This window comes from Fistularia commersonii, chromosome 1, assembly GCF_037954325.1.
Source record: "Fistularia commersonii isolate RoL2024-O1a breed Wild chromosome 1, RoL_Fcom_v1.0, whole genome shotgun sequence".
Taxonomy (NCBI): Eukaryota; Metazoa; Chordata; class Actinopteri; order Syngnathiformes; family Fistulariidae; genus Fistularia; species Fistularia commersonii.
In genome coordinates, this window is record NC_141284.1 from 2,994,620 (window position 1) to 3,013,669 (window position 19,050).

The 19,050-nt window shown below is 48.3% G+C and overlaps 1 protein-coding gene across 1 annotated transcript; it reads right to left on the minus strand.

Moving 5' to 3' along the window:
• Positions 1 to 1,729: 1,729 nt before the first annotated feature.
• On the minus strand, positions 1,730 to 16,554 carry tut4 (terminal uridylyl transferase 4). Its single transcript, XM_086144219.1, has 30 exons — positions 16,429 to 16,554; positions 13,400 to 13,979; positions 12,733 to 12,974; positions 12,507 to 12,623; positions 12,247 to 12,424; positions 11,602 to 11,690; positions 11,477 to 11,528; positions 10,933 to 11,002; positions 10,392 to 10,518; positions 9,628 to 9,747; positions 9,334 to 9,528; positions 9,071 to 9,245; positions 8,151 to 8,653; positions 7,747 to 7,897; positions 7,178 to 7,264; positions 6,975 to 7,078; positions 6,824 to 6,881; positions 6,637 to 6,740; positions 6,465 to 6,554; positions 6,274 to 6,387; positions 6,121 to 6,198; positions 5,731 to 5,908; positions 5,603 to 5,650; positions 5,433 to 5,515; positions 5,240 to 5,355; positions 4,682 to 4,836; positions 4,502 to 4,596; positions 3,886 to 4,405; positions 3,040 to 3,189; positions 1,730 to 2,368 (listed from the first exon to the last, which is right to left on the minus strand). Exons 2-30 carry the CDS (start codon positions 13,914 to 13,916, stop codon positions 2,280 to 2,282), a joined length of 4,605 nt encoding a protein of 1,534 aa, XP_086000345.1. The 5' UTR covers positions 13,917 to 13,979; positions 16,429 to 16,554; the 3' UTR covers positions 1,730 to 2,279.
• Positions 16,555 to 19,050: the final 2,496 nt, after the last annotated feature.

Consider the following 19,050-nt stretch of genomic DNA (forward strand, 5'->3'; position numbering starts at 1 on the left):
TTCTAGTCATTAAATCCCCCGAAGCGCTCACAAAGAGGCGGGTTTATTTATGCTAATTTTAGGAACAGGTTACTGAACAACATGGCGGCGGTATCTTTGGGACACGGTCGTGATAAATCGGGTTTAAACACGCCCAGACACCGAGGGGAAGAAGTTCTTGACACCGAGCAAGAGAGAGGGACAGTGGCGTACAAACCTCGTCGTGATGGAACTTTGTGGTTCGACGACGTCGTCCTGTCGACCGCTCCTTCGCGGGGTCTCCTCCCCGGTCCGAGAGAGCCCTTCCTCGGACTCTGCTGTTGCCTCCTCGAAATGTTTTAAAACTTCTTCCGCGGCCGCCGTTTGTTGAATCCTCCCAAATTCACTTGTAATTTGGATTTTGGACATTTCCCCCACAGACAACTTTAGTAAAGTGCGAGTCGTTCCTGCAATCCGCTAAGCTAGCTGAACTTAGCTACCGCCAGAAGCTAATCATCGGGCCGCCATCTTTTTTTTTCTTAAAACTTTATTGATCAGTGAACTGTGGCAAGAGGTGGACAAATTAGCCTCTCTATATTAAGAGGCAGTTCTATTTACTCTTACAAAACCTATAGGATGTATTAGATCTTTTTTACTTTTACTACATTGATGCCTAATCCTTCCATATTTACTTTGCTCTTTTTTTTGATATGCCACTGTGACAGGAATTTCCCCTATGGGGATCAATTAAGTTTCTTATCTTATTCACCATCAGGTAAATCGGGGCGGACTATTAAGATTTATCTATCTTTCCTGAATCAAACCAGGGATGTGGTGCGTATTCAGTGTGCCCTCACTTTTCACCTGAGTTACATTCCAAGACCTCACGCGAAAAGTGAATTTCCGCAATGTAGATGTGATGATTATGATTGTATTTACAAAAATTCTAACCCTCAACAAACCTCACTCAACCCTTTACAGACCTCCCGCAAACTGTTATCAACCCACCATCGACTGTATTACACTTCCCACACTCTTATACAGTAAACTCAAAGACACTTTCACAAACTAAATAGCACAAAGTGGACAGTATTCACGCTTACGCGAACAGCAGCGATGGGGACCAGGACATTGTTTGCTGAGCACAACCTACAAGGAGATCAGCTGGTTCTCCCCATGAACCAATCAACATGAGGAAAACAACAACATGCTCCATCAACCAATAGCGTGCCGAGTACAAATCTACTTAGCCAATCATATTCCGTGTGAGATCTCGCGTGGGTACAATGGTCGGAGCGAGAATTCGCAATGCTGGGCAATCTCTGTTTTGCAAAGGAGATCTCATATTTTGTTTGTTTTATAAAGTTAGTTTTAGTTAAATTGTACTATTATTTTTAGTATTCTTTCTTCTTAGGCTAGAATATAGCTGTTTAATCACAAAAAAAAATTGAATACTGCAAAGAAAAAAACGCTAAAGAACGATAAAGCGTGAAGTCGCAAGGGTGCGAAAGCTGAACCGAAGTCCACTATATTTTACTTTAAGATGGTAGCGTGGAGAGCCGCTTCTGTCTGGATTCTCTGCAGGTTCTCCGTCTTCCTCCCGCCGTCCAAAAACAGTTATAGTTCAGTGAAGACAATAAACTGTCAGCAAATGTGATTTGTTGACCTACACGTTAAACCTGGATCTTGTCCGATGAAACACACACACAAACAAGGTCCTGGAACAATCTCCTTTTGCGCGTCAGAGTGATGAAATAATTCCAAACACAAGGCCGTTTCCTTTTTTCTTTATTGTTTTTCCTAATGTTTTGGATTTTTTTTTTCCCTTTTTTCTTTCTATCCCTGCTTTTGGCACTACATAACTGACGGTGACATGTTAGGTTGTCTTTAAAACAAACGTCTATCCAAAGTCTTCATCTTGTGGCAAGCAAAGTATGAATACAGCTAATAAAAATAAAGGTTTACAACTTTTTTTGTGTGTATATGTGTGTGTATGTGTATGTGTATGTGTGTCCTTCGTACTTTACACATAAAATAAAAACACTTTTTTTGGACCCCTTAAAAAACGGGGTATAAAATATTTAACATTTGTATCACAAATCAATGTAATGAGACAAGAAAGAAGAAAACAAACATAAAAACTGTACAAAAATGATAAAATTCATTAAAAAGCCCCATGACCAAATGATGCAGAGAGCACGTCGTTCTGCCTTGTTCTGTTACTGACCGGAAAAACCTAATTGTTCTTTTTTCTTCCTCCTTTGTTTTTAAAAAACGAAAGTAAAAAAAAAAAGAAGAAGAGAAATCGAAGGATGCGAGTTTCACTTCTTCTGCTGGATGAAGTTCAGGTTGACCTGGTGTCTGACGTGGGGGACCAGGGAGAAGTTTGGGCTGGGGTGCACCACCGAGCCTGGCCATGGAGGGAGAGAGGCGGGGGGGGGGAGGGGGTTGTTATTCCAGACAGAGCGTCACTTCCTGCTCGTTTTATTTTACATTATTCAAAATCCCTTTTTTCCCCAAATTGGAAATTCCTTTTTCTTGCATGTTTGGATGGTTTTCTATGTAACACCAACAGTTGCAGGGATAAAACCATCAGCTCCTTTTCTACCGTAACAACTTCCACCGGGGGTTTTGATGTGTTTCGACCAACATGACACCGGGTAAAAGTCACTTTCCCTCCCTGAACCCCGAACTTTCAGACTACCTTGAATTCTTTTGAGTGTGTGTTCCACCCGGCAAATGCAGAACGCTGACTGGTGGAAAACTACTTGCAGCTACAGCGCTTTTGTTTTCAGCGCGGAAAAAAACGGAGCAGGACAGAACAAATGAGGACTGGAGTGTGCCCCCCAAACACACACGCGCACACACACACACACCTCCCATACAGACCGATTTTGCAACTCATGTTTTAAAGCTGCTTTTGTTTGTCTGTAGTTTTACCTATTCATGGTGTTTGTCTCTTATTCTAAAGTTGTGTGTGCTGTTTTGTGTATGCATAGGGACAATAAGGGTTCTTGCTAAAACACTTTACATGTCGCACGAAATCAGAAAAGGGTATATGCTGTAGAGTCGGGGTCTTACCGGGCTGGAAGCCTCCGTTGCCCTGCTGGAGGAAGTTCTGGGGTACCCGGTAGGGCCAGGAGGGAGACAGCGTGTACTGGGGGGTCTTGTTGTGCTCCCACAGCCGCGAGGCCTGGCTCACGCCGACAAACTGGGCGGGAAGGCCGGACTCTGCAGAGATGGTGTGACAAGAAGGGGCGTCAGATAACCCTGCCGCTTTGAAAGGCGGTCTCCAACTCTTGTGACGATCGAATAATTTGAATTATTATCAGGTAACCGACCTTGGTTTTTCACAACCTTTCCAAACTGAACGGACTTTCTTGGCCGACGAGGTAACGGTACCGGAAAAAACAAAGATTATGGTCTGCTGACCGAAAATCCAGATTGTCAGTTTCGCGAGCTGAAAAGACCCTCATGATACGATAAAGGTCTGTTTTTTTTTGTTTAGTTTTTTTTTTCTAATTCCTTACATCCCAACACTTTGTGTGAGTCTTTTTAAATATAATGTTTCACTATCTCCGCTGCGCTGTCCACTTTCTGTTGTGCAAATTGAAATGTCCCCATTGCGGGACAATTAAGGGTGTATTCTATTCTATTATACCCTCAGATTTTAATTGATTTTCTTATATTTTAATATGATTTCTTCCATTGTCCATTCTACTATGTTATGCTGCTGCTGTCAAATAATTTCCCAATCAATGACGTACATCTCATTCTATCCTTTCCTGGAAATGGGACAACTCACTGACCGTTACACACTCCCGCCACACGGGGGCGCTAAAACACGCACGCACACACACAAACAAACACACAAACACACAAACACACGACAACAGAGAAGCGCGTCCACCGTCAGCGGGTCATTACCTGACTTGACCACAGTGCCGTTGGCCATGAGTGAGCCCGCTTGTGCCATGTGGTTGTGCCAGTGGGCGTCCCTGCCCGGCCCCCCGAGGCCCAGCTGCCTCCCCGCCGGCTGGGCGAAGATGATGCTGGGGTCGTTCAGGTTCATGGGGTTGTTGGGGTTCCCCCCGGAGCCCGTGGGGCTCCCCGACGTCGAGTGCAGCGTGAATTTGACGGCTGGCGGGGAGGGGGCGGGCGCGGCGGGCCAGGACGAGGAGGGGACGTGGACCGGGTGATGGGGCTGCCCCTGCGACTGGTGCTGGTGGGACGAGAGCGGGCCGAGCGCGGCGAGCGGCCCCGGGTGGAACTGGGCCGGGTGCGTGGCCGGGAAGCTGAAGAGGGACAGGGGCACCTGCGGATGGGCGGGCTGCTTCGGCGGGCCGGAGGAAGTGTTCTTGTTGTGGGAGGGCTGGGGGGAGCTGGAGGAGCTCTGGGGGACAGCGGCGGGCTGCGGGGAGTAGGGCGGCGTCTGGCGGCTGTCCGACTACCCACGGGAAGAAACGGAGCACCAAGATTTTTCATCTGTTTTTGTTCTCCGGAAACGAAATCTGTCTCTAGAGTGCAGGACGCGGATACTCACGCTCTCCGAGGGGAGCCTGGTCCTCCCGGGACCGTCGGCGGACTGAGGGATGGGGATGGACTGGGAGCTCACCATGGATCGTACCATGTGAGGAGCTGGGTGGGGGGACGACAAGCTACTGTTTAGTGTGAACATGTTTAAAAATCAGGCGTCAGAAAAGGGGTGCTCCTGTGGGGGTACCTGGCGCGCCGGCGCTCCTCTGCTTCAGGTGGCGGTACTCGGGACAGTCCCTGCGCACGTGGCCCGTGTCGCCGCACTGGAAGCATCGCCTGTCTTTGGGCTCGCGCTCCTCCTCTTTCACGTCCTCCTCCTTGTCGTTTTCCTTCTTCTTCATCCTGACGGGAGTGAGGAAGGAGGAGCTTTGAGTGGACTTGACTCGACGGACAGTTAACGGGGGGAAAGAGAAAGAGAAACTGAACATTTGGAGCTCGGCGAGATAGTTTCTGTAAAGGGATGGAGGTCAAATGATAGAGGAACGCAGACGTTTGTTGGACATTGTATCTCAAAACGACCCGACATCGGGATTTCGAATGACCCCCGGACACTCCGGTCGCACCCAACGTTGACCGAACATCAACGTCTGCACTGCGGCGGACGCCGTCTTTGTCTGATGTCTGACCTGTGAAAGCCAAGCCTCGGCTGTCGGAGGCGAACGATCCATTTCCAAGGACTCACAAACGAAAAACGAGTCAACCGACGCGCGGTCCTGATCAGAAAACAGCACCGGAGACCTCCCACCTGCGTCTCTTGGGGCAGTCCTTCATGTAGTGTCCGATCTTCCCGCAGATCCGGCAGCAGCGGTCGTTGGGAGCCAGCTCGCCGTCCGTCAGCACCTTGGAGTCGAAGAAGTAGTCCTGCGGCGGAACAAGACGGAGGCCGTTTCACAGAGCGCCTGGGGAAAAAGGGCTTCGGTAAAAGAACCGGAACGTACCACTTCGGTGCCGGGGATGGGGAAGACAGGGGTTCCGAACAGCTTCCTCCCGTTTATGAAGGCCTTCATGATGAAGTTCGTCACTGGGAGGGAGGAGACGTGTGAAAAAAAAAAAAAAAAAAGGGAGAACGCCAGGCGTCGCTGGATATCCATCGGTTCGACAAACTCACTTTTCCGAGAGACTCCGGCACCCAGATTGTGATTGAGGTCGAAGGGATCTGGAGGGGGAAGCAAGGCTCGGTGAGCGGACAGCGTGGCGTCTGCAACTTTTGAGGCAAAGACAAGTCGGCGGCTCCACCTTCGATGGCGATGCACTTGCTGGTCCACTGCTTCTCGAAGGTGGTGAGGCGCTTCCTCTGGCGGATGCTGATCACGTGCTCCTTGAAGTCGAACTCCTCGGTGTAGAAGCGCAGGAGGCCCAGCCAGAGCTCGCCGACCGACTCCATGTTGGGCTGCCGCTCCGACAGACGCCGGCGCTGGGAGGCGAGACGGGGAGGATTGACAAACGAACCCAAAAAAAAAAAAAAGAAAAAAAAAACAGATTACGGGCTGGAGTCGGAGCAGAGCGACCGGTCTCGGACTGGCGCGGAAGCCAAAAACGGTCACGTGACATCCGACCGTTCACTCTTTCACTCACGCCTTTGTCTTCAATGACAATGACCCTGAACGGGCGCCTCCACAAACTCACTAGATCATCCAGGTCGTCGAAAAAGAAAGCGTTCCAGCCGTCGACGATCCGCTGGGGGACCGTTTTCCCGTCGAAGATCTGGAAACGGCAGAATAAGAGGTAAAGATGGTGCCGGATGGAGGGGGTTGGGGGGCGTCTGCGCCGGGCGGGTACCTCCTGCAGGACGGGGATGATGGGCGGCTGCCTCTGCTGCAGGAAGTAAAGCACCATCAGGATGTAGGCGTAGGAGGAGAGGCTCCCACGGGACGCGTCGCCGATGTCACAGCGCTGGGGGTGCAGAGGACGGTTAGAAGCCGGCAGGAGGGGGGAAAAAAAAAATGTAAAAATCGTTGTCTGCCGCCCACCTTTGCAAAAACCTTCATGGTGTAGCCCAGGAACTGCACGCGGGGGTCCAGGGCGGCGTACGTGGCCAACATCCTGGTGTTGTGCTGCGCCTGCGGGAGCGGTATCGGTCCGAGTCACTCACGGGCGGCGTGCTCTCCCGGGCGGCGGGGAAACAGAGAAAGAGCTGCTCACCAGGGTGTTGTAGAGGCTGATGTCTCCCTCCAGGCCGCTCTGTCTGTGTTCAAACTTCACGATAGGCACTTTAGCAGTGGTGATGGGCAGGATGTTCCTCAGACCTGAGGGAGCCATCAGGTAGCATTTTACTGGCATACACACACACACACACACACACACACACTGAGGATGAGGCGACAATTACCTGTGTGCTTCTTCAGCACTTTGGCAAGGCCTTCAATGATCTCCTTACAGTTCAGCTTCTGTTAGTTCAACATTGGAGAATGTAAATATTCATCCACTCCTGTGTGTGTGTGTGTGTGTGTGTGTGTGTGTGTGTGTGTGCGTCCTTGTACCTCCGCGGTCTCGTGACCCTCCAGCGTCATGCAGATGTCCAGGTCGCTGTCGCGGAAACCGAAGCCGTTCTTGGAGGAGCCGAACAGGCACAGCTGGGCTTTCTCTGCGGCGGGGGGGTTGGGACACAGGAAGTGCTTCTCACTTTCACGAGAGATTTGCGGGAAAGTCGGGGGTTTGAACCGACGCGGACGCGGCTGCTCACCGTTGTACTCTTTCCGGATGAAGCGCTCCAGGCTGGCAAGGATCTGCTCCCTCTTCTGCTGCTCCACGTGAGACGGTGACAGTTCGTCTGCAGGACACACGGGATCTTCACTTTTAAAGACACTAATACACGTGGCATCTTTGCGGAGGCCGATTGTTTTATTTTTGACCGAAACGATTGAATTTGGGGTTGTTTCTGGAGCCCTTTCATGCATGGCTGGTGCAGACGTGGCGTGCAGCGTGGCATCCAGGCCTGACATCCTGGGAATCGTACTTCCCTGCCGCAGGGGCCGCAGAGGTGGCGCCCGCATCTTAGAAACATCCAATGATATATAACGTTGGATTGAAGCGGACGAGAACGAACCGTCCGATTTCGGGTCAGAAGATTTAAAGTCGTAGCAGAGTCATACGAGAGCCGGTTGCCACGGTAGCACGTCAAGCCCCGCCACCAGTTGACAAATTGGGGAATATTCATATGAGCCCCTGAGTGTACTCAGGCCTACGCTCTTCCTGTTTGCTGTTAGTTGCCACGGCGACCCCCGCTGCGGCGATCCGGGAATCGGTGCCTACAGTAGCAGAGCTTGCAGAGGCCGTCCAGGATTTCCCGGAAGCAGTCGTTCATGGGGGGCAGGGGCTTCAGCTCGATCTTCTTGAAATCGTCGGGACACTCGTCCTTCAGGTGGCCGTCCCGCTTGCAGCTGCTGCAGACCACGTTGGGAGGCTGGCGGGGGGAAGAATGTCCGTTAATAAGTGCACGTAAACTCGAAATCAAACAAAAGCGGCGAGAAATCAAGAACCAGAAAGTTCTTTGATTCAGTTGGAGAATGCGCTTAGAAAATATCCTTAAGACGAACACGCATGTGCGGGCGTGAGGGTGACGGCCCTGGGCGCTACCGTGGAGCTTCACCTTCATGTTAAGTTCATGCTAAGCCGAACAGATGGCATGAAAACACGCCAGGCGAGGCTGGACTTACCTTCCCTTCGGTGAAGATCATCTTGTCAAAGATGTAGTGGAGGTCGGGCGACGCCGCGCCGCCCTCCCCGTCCGAGAGCCGCTCCCGCTCCTCCTCGCCGTCCCCCCCTTCCCTGTCGCTGTCCGGCAGGCCGTTGGGGGAGGGGGACGCCTCGGGCGGAGAATCGCCGGGTTTGTCGCCGTCGCTCAGGTCCATGTCCATGAGGCCGGCGTCTAACGTCTTCTCGTCCTTCCCCCCGGGCCGTTCCGAACCGTCCTCCTCGTCGCTCTCCGCCTCGACCTTCGACCCCAGGCTCCGGTCACATGGCTCTCCGTCCTCCTCCTTGGACGCACACGCGGCGTCTTTCTTATCCGCCGCCCTCTTGGCTCTCTGCCGCCCCCCCGTGCCTCGCCGCTGCGGGCAGGCGAAGTACTTATAGGCGGTGCGGAACCGCTCCTGGATGTACTCGAACACCATCTGGCTGTTGAGGCTCCGCGCGACGTTCCTCTTCAAGGCGAACGGGTCTTGGCGGGAGGAGAGGGGAGGGGAGGACGAGGTGGGGCGGAGAAAAAGGAAACGATCAATAACTTAACCGACTAAATCAGCTCTTTGTCACTTTTAATTCCTCTTTTTGGAGAGCGACAACTCCGAATAACTGCCTCCGAGGTCAACCTGTGAATAGCGGTAGTTTTAATCTAAAACATTGGTTTAATTTCAAAGTGGCAACTTCCCGTCTTCGGGAAATAATTACGCGAATTAAATTTGTGGAGTTGCGAAAGAGGATTTTTATTTTCTTTGCGGCATTTAATAAAATGTTTCGTTTCATTTTAAAAAACATTTAGGTGGAGGAAAAGAGACTGACATTTTAAGATAAAACAAATGAACTTTTGAAAATATTCTCGCAACTTTTAAACCGAATGTTCCACAGGCCTCGCCCTCACCTTCGATGGCCAGCCTGCGACGGGGCCAGTTCTTCATCTCCCTGGTGAGGAGCTCCTTCAGGCGGATGCTGATGATGTACTCCTCCAGGGCGAACTCCAGCGTGTAGAAGCGCAGCAGCTCCAGCCACAGCTGGCCCAGCGACACCCCCTTATCCGTGTTGAAGGTCAGGCGGCTCTGCCAGGGAGGGACGGGGTCAAAAAAAAACGCAGAACCACGGGCTGTGTTTTTTTTTTTTAAAGTCTCGCCGCCGTCTTTGACTCACCAGGCCCTCTGTGTAAACACCGTCTTCGAATTTGTGGGGCTCCGGCTTGGGTCGGCCCTCCCCGCGGGCCTCGTTCCGGTTCTCCCCCCGTCCCTCGGCCGAGCTGGCAGGTCTGAGCTCCCAGCGGACATACGTGTCCAGGGAGACGCCGGTGAGGTGGTACTCGTCCACGCGCTTCACGTCGAAGCCCGAGAGCTGAAACGAGAGGGATGAGTTCGGAGAATGAAAACGCGGATCGGACGTCCCGTCACAAAACCGGGTCTCGGAAAGCTGGGCGGGTCAAACACGACCTACCCAGCGGCCCAGATAGACGGGTAGGATGGGCTCCTTCCTCTGCTGTAGGAAGAAGATGACCATGAGGGCGAAGGAGTAGGAGGGGATCCCGCCCTCGGCCTGGCAGTCGATGTGGCACAGCTGGAACCGGAGAAAACGGGAGATTAAGTAAACGTCCGAACAAAGACTTAAGAAAGAAACAGAAAATCTGGCTTATTTTGGCGCCTTTCTGTTGGGTTTGAATGTTATCATAGCTTGAAGAAGCTCAAGAAAACACTCAGGATTTTGGGCGATCTCCCTCCTGCAGATGGAGGTTCCTTCCACGTCACCGTGACGAAAAATTGTATATTTGTAAATACTATAAAGAAATGCAAAGCAAAGCTAGCCAGGAACATTAGCAGAGGATGCTAACACGACGTCACCAGAGCGCATCGACCTGCAAACTATGATTGCAAACTACTTGATATAAAGGAGAACCTTGACTTACCAGTTTAGTGGGTCATTTATGAATAACAATGAATGTATAAATCATCGTAATACATAACAAAAGGGAATGTAAAGAAATTATTATACAATTCCATTAATTTTCCATAGACTGCCTCAGCAGCGGGAGGCACGACCAACTGTTTTTAGCACTCGCAAGTCAAGGTTCCACTACATACAGGGTACATTTTTTTATTTTTTTAAATGAATCACTGACTGCTTCACTTTCAAAAACAGCAAACCAGGTGGGGCCAGCCCATCTCCGGGTCATTTGAAAGGGGCTCCTCTGAGCGCAGCCTCACCCTCGCCCAGTAGCGGAAGGCCAGCACCAGTGGGACCAGCCTGGGCTCCAGCCTGGCCAGGGCCGCCAGGTGATTGGTGGTGAGGCACGCCACGTCGTTGCCCGCGCTCACTTTGCACAACAGGCCGCTGCAGGAGAGCGCACACGCACACACACACGCACACACACACACCAAACCAGTTAACCCCATAAACCTTGTGAGTGAAAACGTCAACCGGTGCTCCTCGCTCTAAAAACAACAAACAACCGCGATCGTCAGTCGCGCTCCTTGTGTGTGCGTAGGGAAAGTCGAGTGAGTTGGCGACAAAATGCGAGGTTATGTAACGGGACTAAAATAAGAGAACGGCGCTACCCTTCTTCTGACGGCGTGAACAGTTTCAGCTCTCGGGTTAAACATGAGAAGCGAGCACGGTCGGGGGAGGAGTGTGGACTGAAAGCAACTAGATGTCTGCGAGGAGACGCTAACAAGAAGGAATGAACGGGGAGCGAAAGAATCGGCGAGGAGGAGGAGGATTGAATTCCGCTCCCGAACCCCTGCTGACCTGCTGACGTCCCGGCAGAAGACGGCGGGAACTTTGGCGTGGAAGTCGGACACCACCTCGGAAAATTCCGCTGCGGAGGAGACGGCGGGAGAAGCACATCTTATCACAAGGCTGAGACAAACACATGAAAACAAATAACACACTCTGGATGTTTTTAAAATGTCAGTTGAAAAGTGTCAGCTATTTAGCACATGGTGCTAGAGGTGTTTGGGTTCAAAAAAGGCGGCTGTTATGAATTTGAAGCGGTATTAACATAATTGTAACCTGAGGAGGCAAACGCTCCAACCAATGTTCCCTCTGAGTTGCGTAACTGCGCAATTGTGCGCTGCTCGCACACTCAGCGCACAAGAAAACCGATCCAGCGCAGCGAGCGCACTGCTAATGATTTAGATGTAGAACATTTTTTTCTGTATAACTTGCTGTGTAACTCTGTGAGTGACAGGTGTCCAGCCAATCATATGATCCGATGCAATTATGCTACGCAGCCAATCACGGCATTGACAGTACTTGCTTTTGGTTGAAATGGCCGTTTAAAACAACTCACGGCTGTTCTTTAGGATCTCAAGCACTTGGATCAGGACCTCCGGTTGGGTCATCTGGGGAGAAAATGGCAAAATTAAAGACATTTTTTGTACACATTCGGGACGACATAGACCTGGGAGATCTTACGGTGGAAGGGAAGGTGATGTCGATGTTGATGTCGCTGGACTTGAAGGCGAAACGTGTGAGACAGGAGCCGTAGAGGCGCAGGGAGCAGGCTGCAGGGGAGGACGGACAACAGGCCGGACACGTAAACAACACCGCATCCACTGAGGGGCGACAAGGGACGTCCGCGAAATACAAAACTCTGACCCGATTCAGTCAGGAGCCGAAGGGATGTCTCACACGGCCCGGGAGTTTAAATAGGGGAAAATCAATAATGTTACATCAATGTTTTCCTGATGTTACTTCTTCATAAAACAACAATTAGCCTTAAAGCCTCTAAGCTCTTTTCCCCAAAATAATTTTACCATTATACATATTTCCCCAAACCAAAAATAGTAAACGAATACCAGTTATACATATAACCTTATTCCTGTGCATAATTAATCCCCAGCTACTCGCTTTCTTTAGTAAAATCTACCGGGGGTTTATGTGCAACTCTTTTGAAAAGTGTTTCAAAAGCGGAAATATAAAAGTTAAAAGGAAAATTAACTGAAAATTGATTCGATGTTGATTAGTAAATTGATTAGGGGGAGGAGGGACGTTCATTTTGAAGGGGATTTTATATATTGAACGCAATTGTTGCGTCCTGAAGGGGGCGCCACATCCCACCTGGCAGCTGCTTCTGGACGATGGCCTCCATCCCGACCACCACGGCCTTCCGCGCGGCGGCCTCTTCCTCCGAGATGCCGTGCTGCCTCGCCGCCTCGGCCACGGCGGCGTCCACGGCCCTCAGCTGGGCGGGGGAGGGGGGCGGCAGGGCCCGCAGCTCGTTCTCCTCCTGCTTCTCCTGAGAGGGAGCACAAGGGTCAGGCTTCCTCACCGCCGCGACCGCCGTCATCGTCACCATCTGGAGGCCCGGGCCCACCCACCATGATGTTCTTCTTGTGTCTCTTCTCCTTGATGTGCTTGTGGGCCCCCTGGACGTTCTCGATGTGCACGGAGCACAGCTTGCACAAGTACTGGTAGTTGGGGTACTCGGGGGACTGCTGTGGAGACAACCGGGGCACAATCGGCCACGTTCATTTCCGGGTTTGAGTTCAGGCCGGCGATCTGTGATTTCAAACCTCTCAGGTAGGTTCCAGGAGTCCTTCTCACCTTGACCAGCCGGTGGATGTAGTCCCTGTAGAGCCGCTCCTCGGCCTGCTGGAGGCCCAGCTGCTGCTCCATCAGGGAGCCCTCATCCGGAACGGGGGAGGCCTCCAGGACTTCGGCTCGCCCGTCTGCCAGCTGTGGATGCGTCGCCGCCGCCGCCGCTCTCACCCCTGCCGCAACACCAGAAACACCGCACGTGTCACGACAATGGGCGGCCGGCGGCGGGTTCCTTCGAGGAGATATTTCTGTCAAACGTAAAAAGAAATATTTAGGGAATCTTTGTTTCAAAAACATCTAGGTTTGTGACCAATGACAGACATGATAGACACAGGACAGATCTGTGAGGGGACTCGAACTGTAAACCTCTAGAATTAGTAGCAGGCTCACAACATGGGATGGGAGTTTGGGGAGCTCCATGATTGGACAGGAAGTTCGGCCAATCAGGTGAAACCAGGAAGTGACACGATAACTTGAGATATACGTCTATCTCTATTTCCACAGTGTAGACGGCATGATTTATGATATTTGTATATATTGAAATGACCTATTTGGGGGGTCTTTCGGGTGTAAATGTGTTGACGTTCCGCAGCAAGGTGATTAAAGGGATCATCCACGCTAAAACGGACCTAAAACGGGTCTGATTTGAAATCCATTTGGAGCCTGAACCCACCGTGAGGCTTCCCCGGGGTGTTGGCGAGAGGGGCGACGCTCTGCTCGGGCTCGAGGAGGACTCTCTCGGGGGTCCGTGCTCCCGCAGGAGGGCTGGGGTCCCTGTGAGCAGAGGGGCTGCTGTCTGTGGACAGAGACCCCCTGGAGTCGGGGGTCTGAGCGGCCAGCTGCTGCTGCTGCTGCTGTTGATATTGCTGTTGCTGCTGCAGACCTCCCGCTCTGGCTTTGGCCTTCTCCCCTGGACTGGTCCTCCCAGAGAGCCTGCCCAGACGGGAGGCGCGTCCTCTCCTCTTGTCCTGGGGTTCCGCCGTGGTTCTACCCGGCCCGCGGCCGGCCTGGTACGGGGTCCCCGCGCCTTGATCATCCCTGGCGACGGGGCTTTCCTTGCCGCGGTGGGCGGGCCGGGTGCCGTCTCTGTGTGCAGGGCCGTCCCTGCTGGACTTGTCGGCGGGCGACGCTTTCGCTCCCCGGGGCTGTGACGGCTTGACGGGTTTGACCAGGTTTCTGGACGCGTCCATCCCTCCGCGCTGCTGCTGGTCACCCTGGTGGACCGGACGCCACTGAGGACGGGCGCCTGAAATCTAGTGTTCAAAACACAAAAAAAGATTTACTGGCGGAGCTGTGGGACCAGATGAATATCCACTGGCTGCGAAAATAAGCAAATTATATTTGCTATTAATTTCTGTATATCAATAAGTATAAAAAAAAAAAACACTAATTGATGCTCACCCATTTACAGAACCAAATAAGTGTATCAACAGGTAAACAGATAAACAAAGAGGTCACTAAAAAGTTAAAATCATGATGTCAAGGGCCCCCTCATCTTTTTAGAGGTTCAAATTATCTTTGCGCACTTTCAAAATATTTTCTTGTCAGTTTGCTGATGAGTTCAGACACCTCTTGTATGTAAATAGAGCCACATGGATAATCCCAAGGTTATTTAGTCAGTATATATTGTTCTGCAATGCATTTAGATAAAAATTAGAATAAAAGAAAAAAAATACACCTAAAGCCATGTGAAGAGCAACCTCTTGAGTTAGCTGCAACGGTTCAACGTCTTCTGCCTTGGCTTTTGTTAGCTCCGTATGTGCTTTTATAAATGCTTAATAAAGTGTATTAAATGAGGCTCTGCTCTGCATGCAGGCTTTTTCTGCAAAAATTTCAAGGGGCTTCGGAACTGTCTTCACTTTTGGTTGCGAAGGAATTCCAAGCAAGTGACATCGTAGCTGTTTGTTTAGTAGGTTGTGGGACTGGTGTGTGACATCCTGGATACAGAGTTTTCTTTCAACAGAAAGTGGACGAGGCATCGATGTTGACATTTTTATTTTATCTTTTGATTCAATAAGGTATTTATAAGTGTCAATAGAATTTCCTACTCATACCGATCCCATTTGATACTTTAAAAGTTGCAAGTATCAGCCGCATAAGGATCGTGACTGATACTATCGAGTCATGTCGAATATATGTTAATACACATATGCATTATAATCAAAATCAAACTTTTTGTTTACAGGTGGTGCCTGAACACCCGGGTGGACTTACAGGGGGTATTGAACAAAAAGTGACTTTGACATCTTCTGTTGATAAACCTTTTTAAAGTGTTGCTCAGAAGGCAGAACAGCACGCTCCATGGAGTTTCACTTGGCGGATTTAATCCCGTTGACTTAGATAGAGATAGAAAAAAGAAGAAGAACCTTAGATCTAATCTCGTCTTTGATCGGAAAGCCCCGCCCGCAAACGTCAGATTTATTTTGCTTTGCTTCCTCAATTAAATGAAATTGCTCAAGATTTCAAGTCACGTCTCTGGCTGAGATGAGATGAGCCTCAAATGTGTGTTTGAGGAGTACACTCAGTGTAATGCTTTATATCTAACGCATTGGAAAAGCAATATAAGGCCATTGTTATTACTCCAGAACAGAGACATTAGCATTGATTACCAACAAATTATTCATGAAGTCAGGGTTATTAAAACTTAAAGAAGCACAGATGTGTAAAACTTGTGTCGTTTAAGAGAATGTAAAAAGAGAAGTCAGAAAACGTGCATTTGATATCAAAGTGGATGTTGAATTTCATTTTGTGCAGGTAAAAGAAGAGAATGGGGAATCTACTTTCATTTTAGTTTTACGTTGTTGTCGATGGTATGACATCGAATTGAAAATTCTTTAGGCTTCAGTTTGGGGAAGAGAATAGAAATCATTTCCAATCAGGAAAAACCTGTTGGCTGAAATATATATTACAATTTTTGTGTGATCATATGGCATCGCTGAGTGCCTTCCTGAAAAGTGCATAGAATTATTTTAAAAATGAAAATGAATTGACAGCAACAACTGACGTGTGAATGTCAATAAACAAAACTGACACACACAGGGTGTGTTTGGAAAACTAGTAAACACAGTGTTTTGTTTTGTTTTCACTTCGTCGAAAAAGTTTCAAGGACGACGTGCAAACTTTTGTAGCTGCGAGCCATTATACAAGTAGCGAAGAAGGGGTAAGAAAAAAAAAACCAAATATGAATAAGTAAAAATAAATCCCATCTAACAGGTGTCTGCTTCCCACCGCCACCCCCGGTCGTCCTCCGAATTTTTCGGCGGGGCTTCCGGACGCGACCGCCGGGAGGCGGGTGGCTTTGACTCGGGGAAAGTGGCGCTGGTGGGCGGTGACTAATTGCTGGAGAGACACCTGTAACGTCCGGTTCTATTTTTTAGCGACAAGTTAGCTTAACTTCCCAAAACATGACGGAAGACCAGCCGCCATGACACAGGACGACCAAGTACGGAGCGAACAACGAATAAATATGTTACTTTCCCGTGTTGTTTTTTTGTGTTTTGTTTTTGTTTTCATTTTTTTTTGTTTCGTGTTGGCTCGCCGGGCGCTCCTCGGCGTACCCGTAAGCTAGCGGCAGCTTAGCCGCGGCGCCCGGTTATCCGGTCCAGCAAGCTAACGGGAAATAAATAACACCGGAGCCCAGTGGCTGAGCGGCGGCAAGTATAACCGCAGACGGGAGCGGAGGCTTTCCGCCCGGGGACTTACTTTCGGGTTCTGGAGTCGGTTACGGTTTACGGTTTAGTCGCGTCCATGGTTCGACTGTGCGCGATGTTTTTCAAATCCCACGGCCCTGGTCAAAACAGCAACCGAAGACGCCATGTTCGTTTGTGCCGCGGTGCATTGTGGGAGCGAGAGGGGCGTGTAGCCGCGGTGCGTTCAGGTGTCCCTCGGACACGAAGCGATCCGACGACTAGTTCTTCTTCCTTTTTTTCTTTTTATTTCTTAATCTCCCCGGTTTTTCACGTCTCCGCCCGATAAAAGTTTGACGTGCACGAATATAATAACGTTAAAAGAAACATTCCCGTCTCCAGCGCCGTCGGATGCGTGGAAAAGTCAAGTTAACTTTCGTCACTTTCGCTTTCGTCTCTGGGAAAAAGAAACCGCAAATATCGCGGGACGTGAACGTCACACGCAGGGACAAAAACACTTGTTTCCCAAGAATCAGAAACGTTTTATTTATTTTCTATTTTAATTTGATTTTATTTGGGCGCTAAAATGTCCCCGTTGACTCCTATCAGCATGAAAGAAATTAAATGCTGCAGTAAGAAAATAACTTTCTCAGAAAAGGTAATTGAAACTAATCCAAGCACTCTGGTGGGCTTTAAAGATTTAATTCCTCAAACCTCCATGGCAGAAGCAACTTTATATTTTAATGCTAAAATACTAAAACAATGGCAAAAAAAGTGACAGATATAAATAACAATGACGAGTTCCAAGCAAAAATATTTTAATTATGAGAAAAATGATGGCGGTGCTGAGGTACTAACAATGTCAGTCTCTTAGAAAGTGATATATTGTAAAAAAAAAAAAAATATATATATATATATATATATATATATACAAAAAAATTTAAAAAAGACTTAGAAGCAGTCATAGTAAATTTTAAAAAGTCAGTCTTGTTTTGTCCATAATTCTTCTCAAATAAACTTGCAGTTACCCGTTCTGTGACTGATTGTGCTCTTCCCCCCGCCACTATTTAAGTTAGTATTAATTTTAACGACTATTGTGCTCAGTTGATTTACTTTAACTTAAAATGGCATGACCAATAATTAATACAAAAACAAAAAGTGTCTAATCTACAAATCTACAAGAAATGCGTCAAAATGAGGGAAAACTCACCTGTAATGAGGCAGAAGTAGTCTGACAGCAGCAAAAATGAGCCCTAAAAAAATCAACGCAAAACGGTAAATTCGATCGTAAATAAGCTTAAATGAAAAAGGTTTTGTGAACATTTGTTTTTCGTGCATGCAAGTTTGCGTTTTCTCCCGCAACTCGGGGCTGCAGAAGCAGGATTTGGCCTCTAGATGGGACGCTTTCCTCGCAGATCCGGAAAAGCCCCACGGGAATCTCGTAGTGTGACGGGTTTATTATTGCGTGTTTTTCACGTGAGATGTCTTAAAAGTTCACCAAGCATGGGGATGATCATAAGATCACCTATTAAAATATCAAATTCACTTTAAAACAAATTCACTGTTTCCAAGCGTGAATTTTTTCTGTTTCTGTTCTGTATATTTATATTTGATATATATTTCTTTTACAGATAACTCACAATTATGTTTCAGTGTGAGATTTCTCCGCTTCTATTCATATAAATTTTACTATCTTGTGTTCTATTCTAAATATGCACATTTGTAAAAGAAAAATAAAAAAAAACAACCCTATTTTCTATTTAGTCCACGATTCCCCTGATAACACGCAATAATTGCAATAATGAAATAAAAAATAAAAAATAAAACGCACGAGTTGACATTTCTTTAAATAATTTGTCATTCTGTTTTGTCTTAAACCTTCCCCCTTTTATTTTGAAGGACCTGGGTGGGCGGGTTCTTTCATTTATTATTTACAACTAGATTTATGAGACACATTCCAGAAACATATTTCAATTTTCTTTCTTTACTTTTTTTGTTCAATCTCTCTCTCTTAGCCGCTCCATTCATTTTAAGACTTTGTGTTTCCTGCAGGCGTGAAAAGGCCCAACCCTAAAAAAGGAATTGCGATGTTTTTTTGTTCCAGAGTTCAGAAAATAAAAGCGGATTAATGACGCGGTTAAATTGCTGCTCAGCTCAACAGACCCTCGCCATTCGAACGCAACTCTGATGAAAACAAGGATTTTGTAATAATGTCTTTATTACCGTCTCCTCCTCCGACCAGTTTTAACTTTTTATACCCATCATCTTTTTTATTTCCTAATTTCTTTTATTCCTAATTTTCATGCCGTTTCTCACTAATATGTTCTTTTATTGCTCTTGCATTGTTCTTGTATTAATGTTATTTTAGTTTTGAACATTTTAAGGTGGTGTCTTTATTAGACATTAAGGTGAAGATCAGGTTCTTGCATCTTTAAAAGCAGGGAAAAAACAAATAATACAATACGTAATTTCTTCAATATGTTTTTCTGATGAAAACATCAGATTATTGAAGAAATGATTCACTGCATGAAGGTGTGTGTTCAGATGTGTGTGTGTGTGTTATTTGCACAGGGATGTTGTTCAGGCTACATGAGTCACAGGCTAACAGCTAATCTCCACCTGTAATCTCGACCAATCTCTAATTCTAATCTCTAATCTCCACTGCTTCTATTATCCTTGATATATATCACAAATGAAT

Excerpts from the sequence above, each read along its gene's own strand:
- tut4 (XM_086144219.1), bottom strand. The coding sequence starts at position 13,916 with ATGGACGCGTCCAGAAACCTGGTCAAACCCGTCAAGCCGTCACAGCCC. Across the intron at positions 6,882-6,974 it reads AGGGTCACGAGACCGCGGAG|AAGCTGAACTGTAAGGAGAT; the intron begins GTACAAGGACGC and ends TTGAACTAACAG. Across the intron at positions 4,597-4,681 it reads GAGGAGCGCCGGCGCGCCAG|CTCCTCACATGGTACGATCC; the intron begins GTACCCCCACAG and ends CCCCCCACCCAG.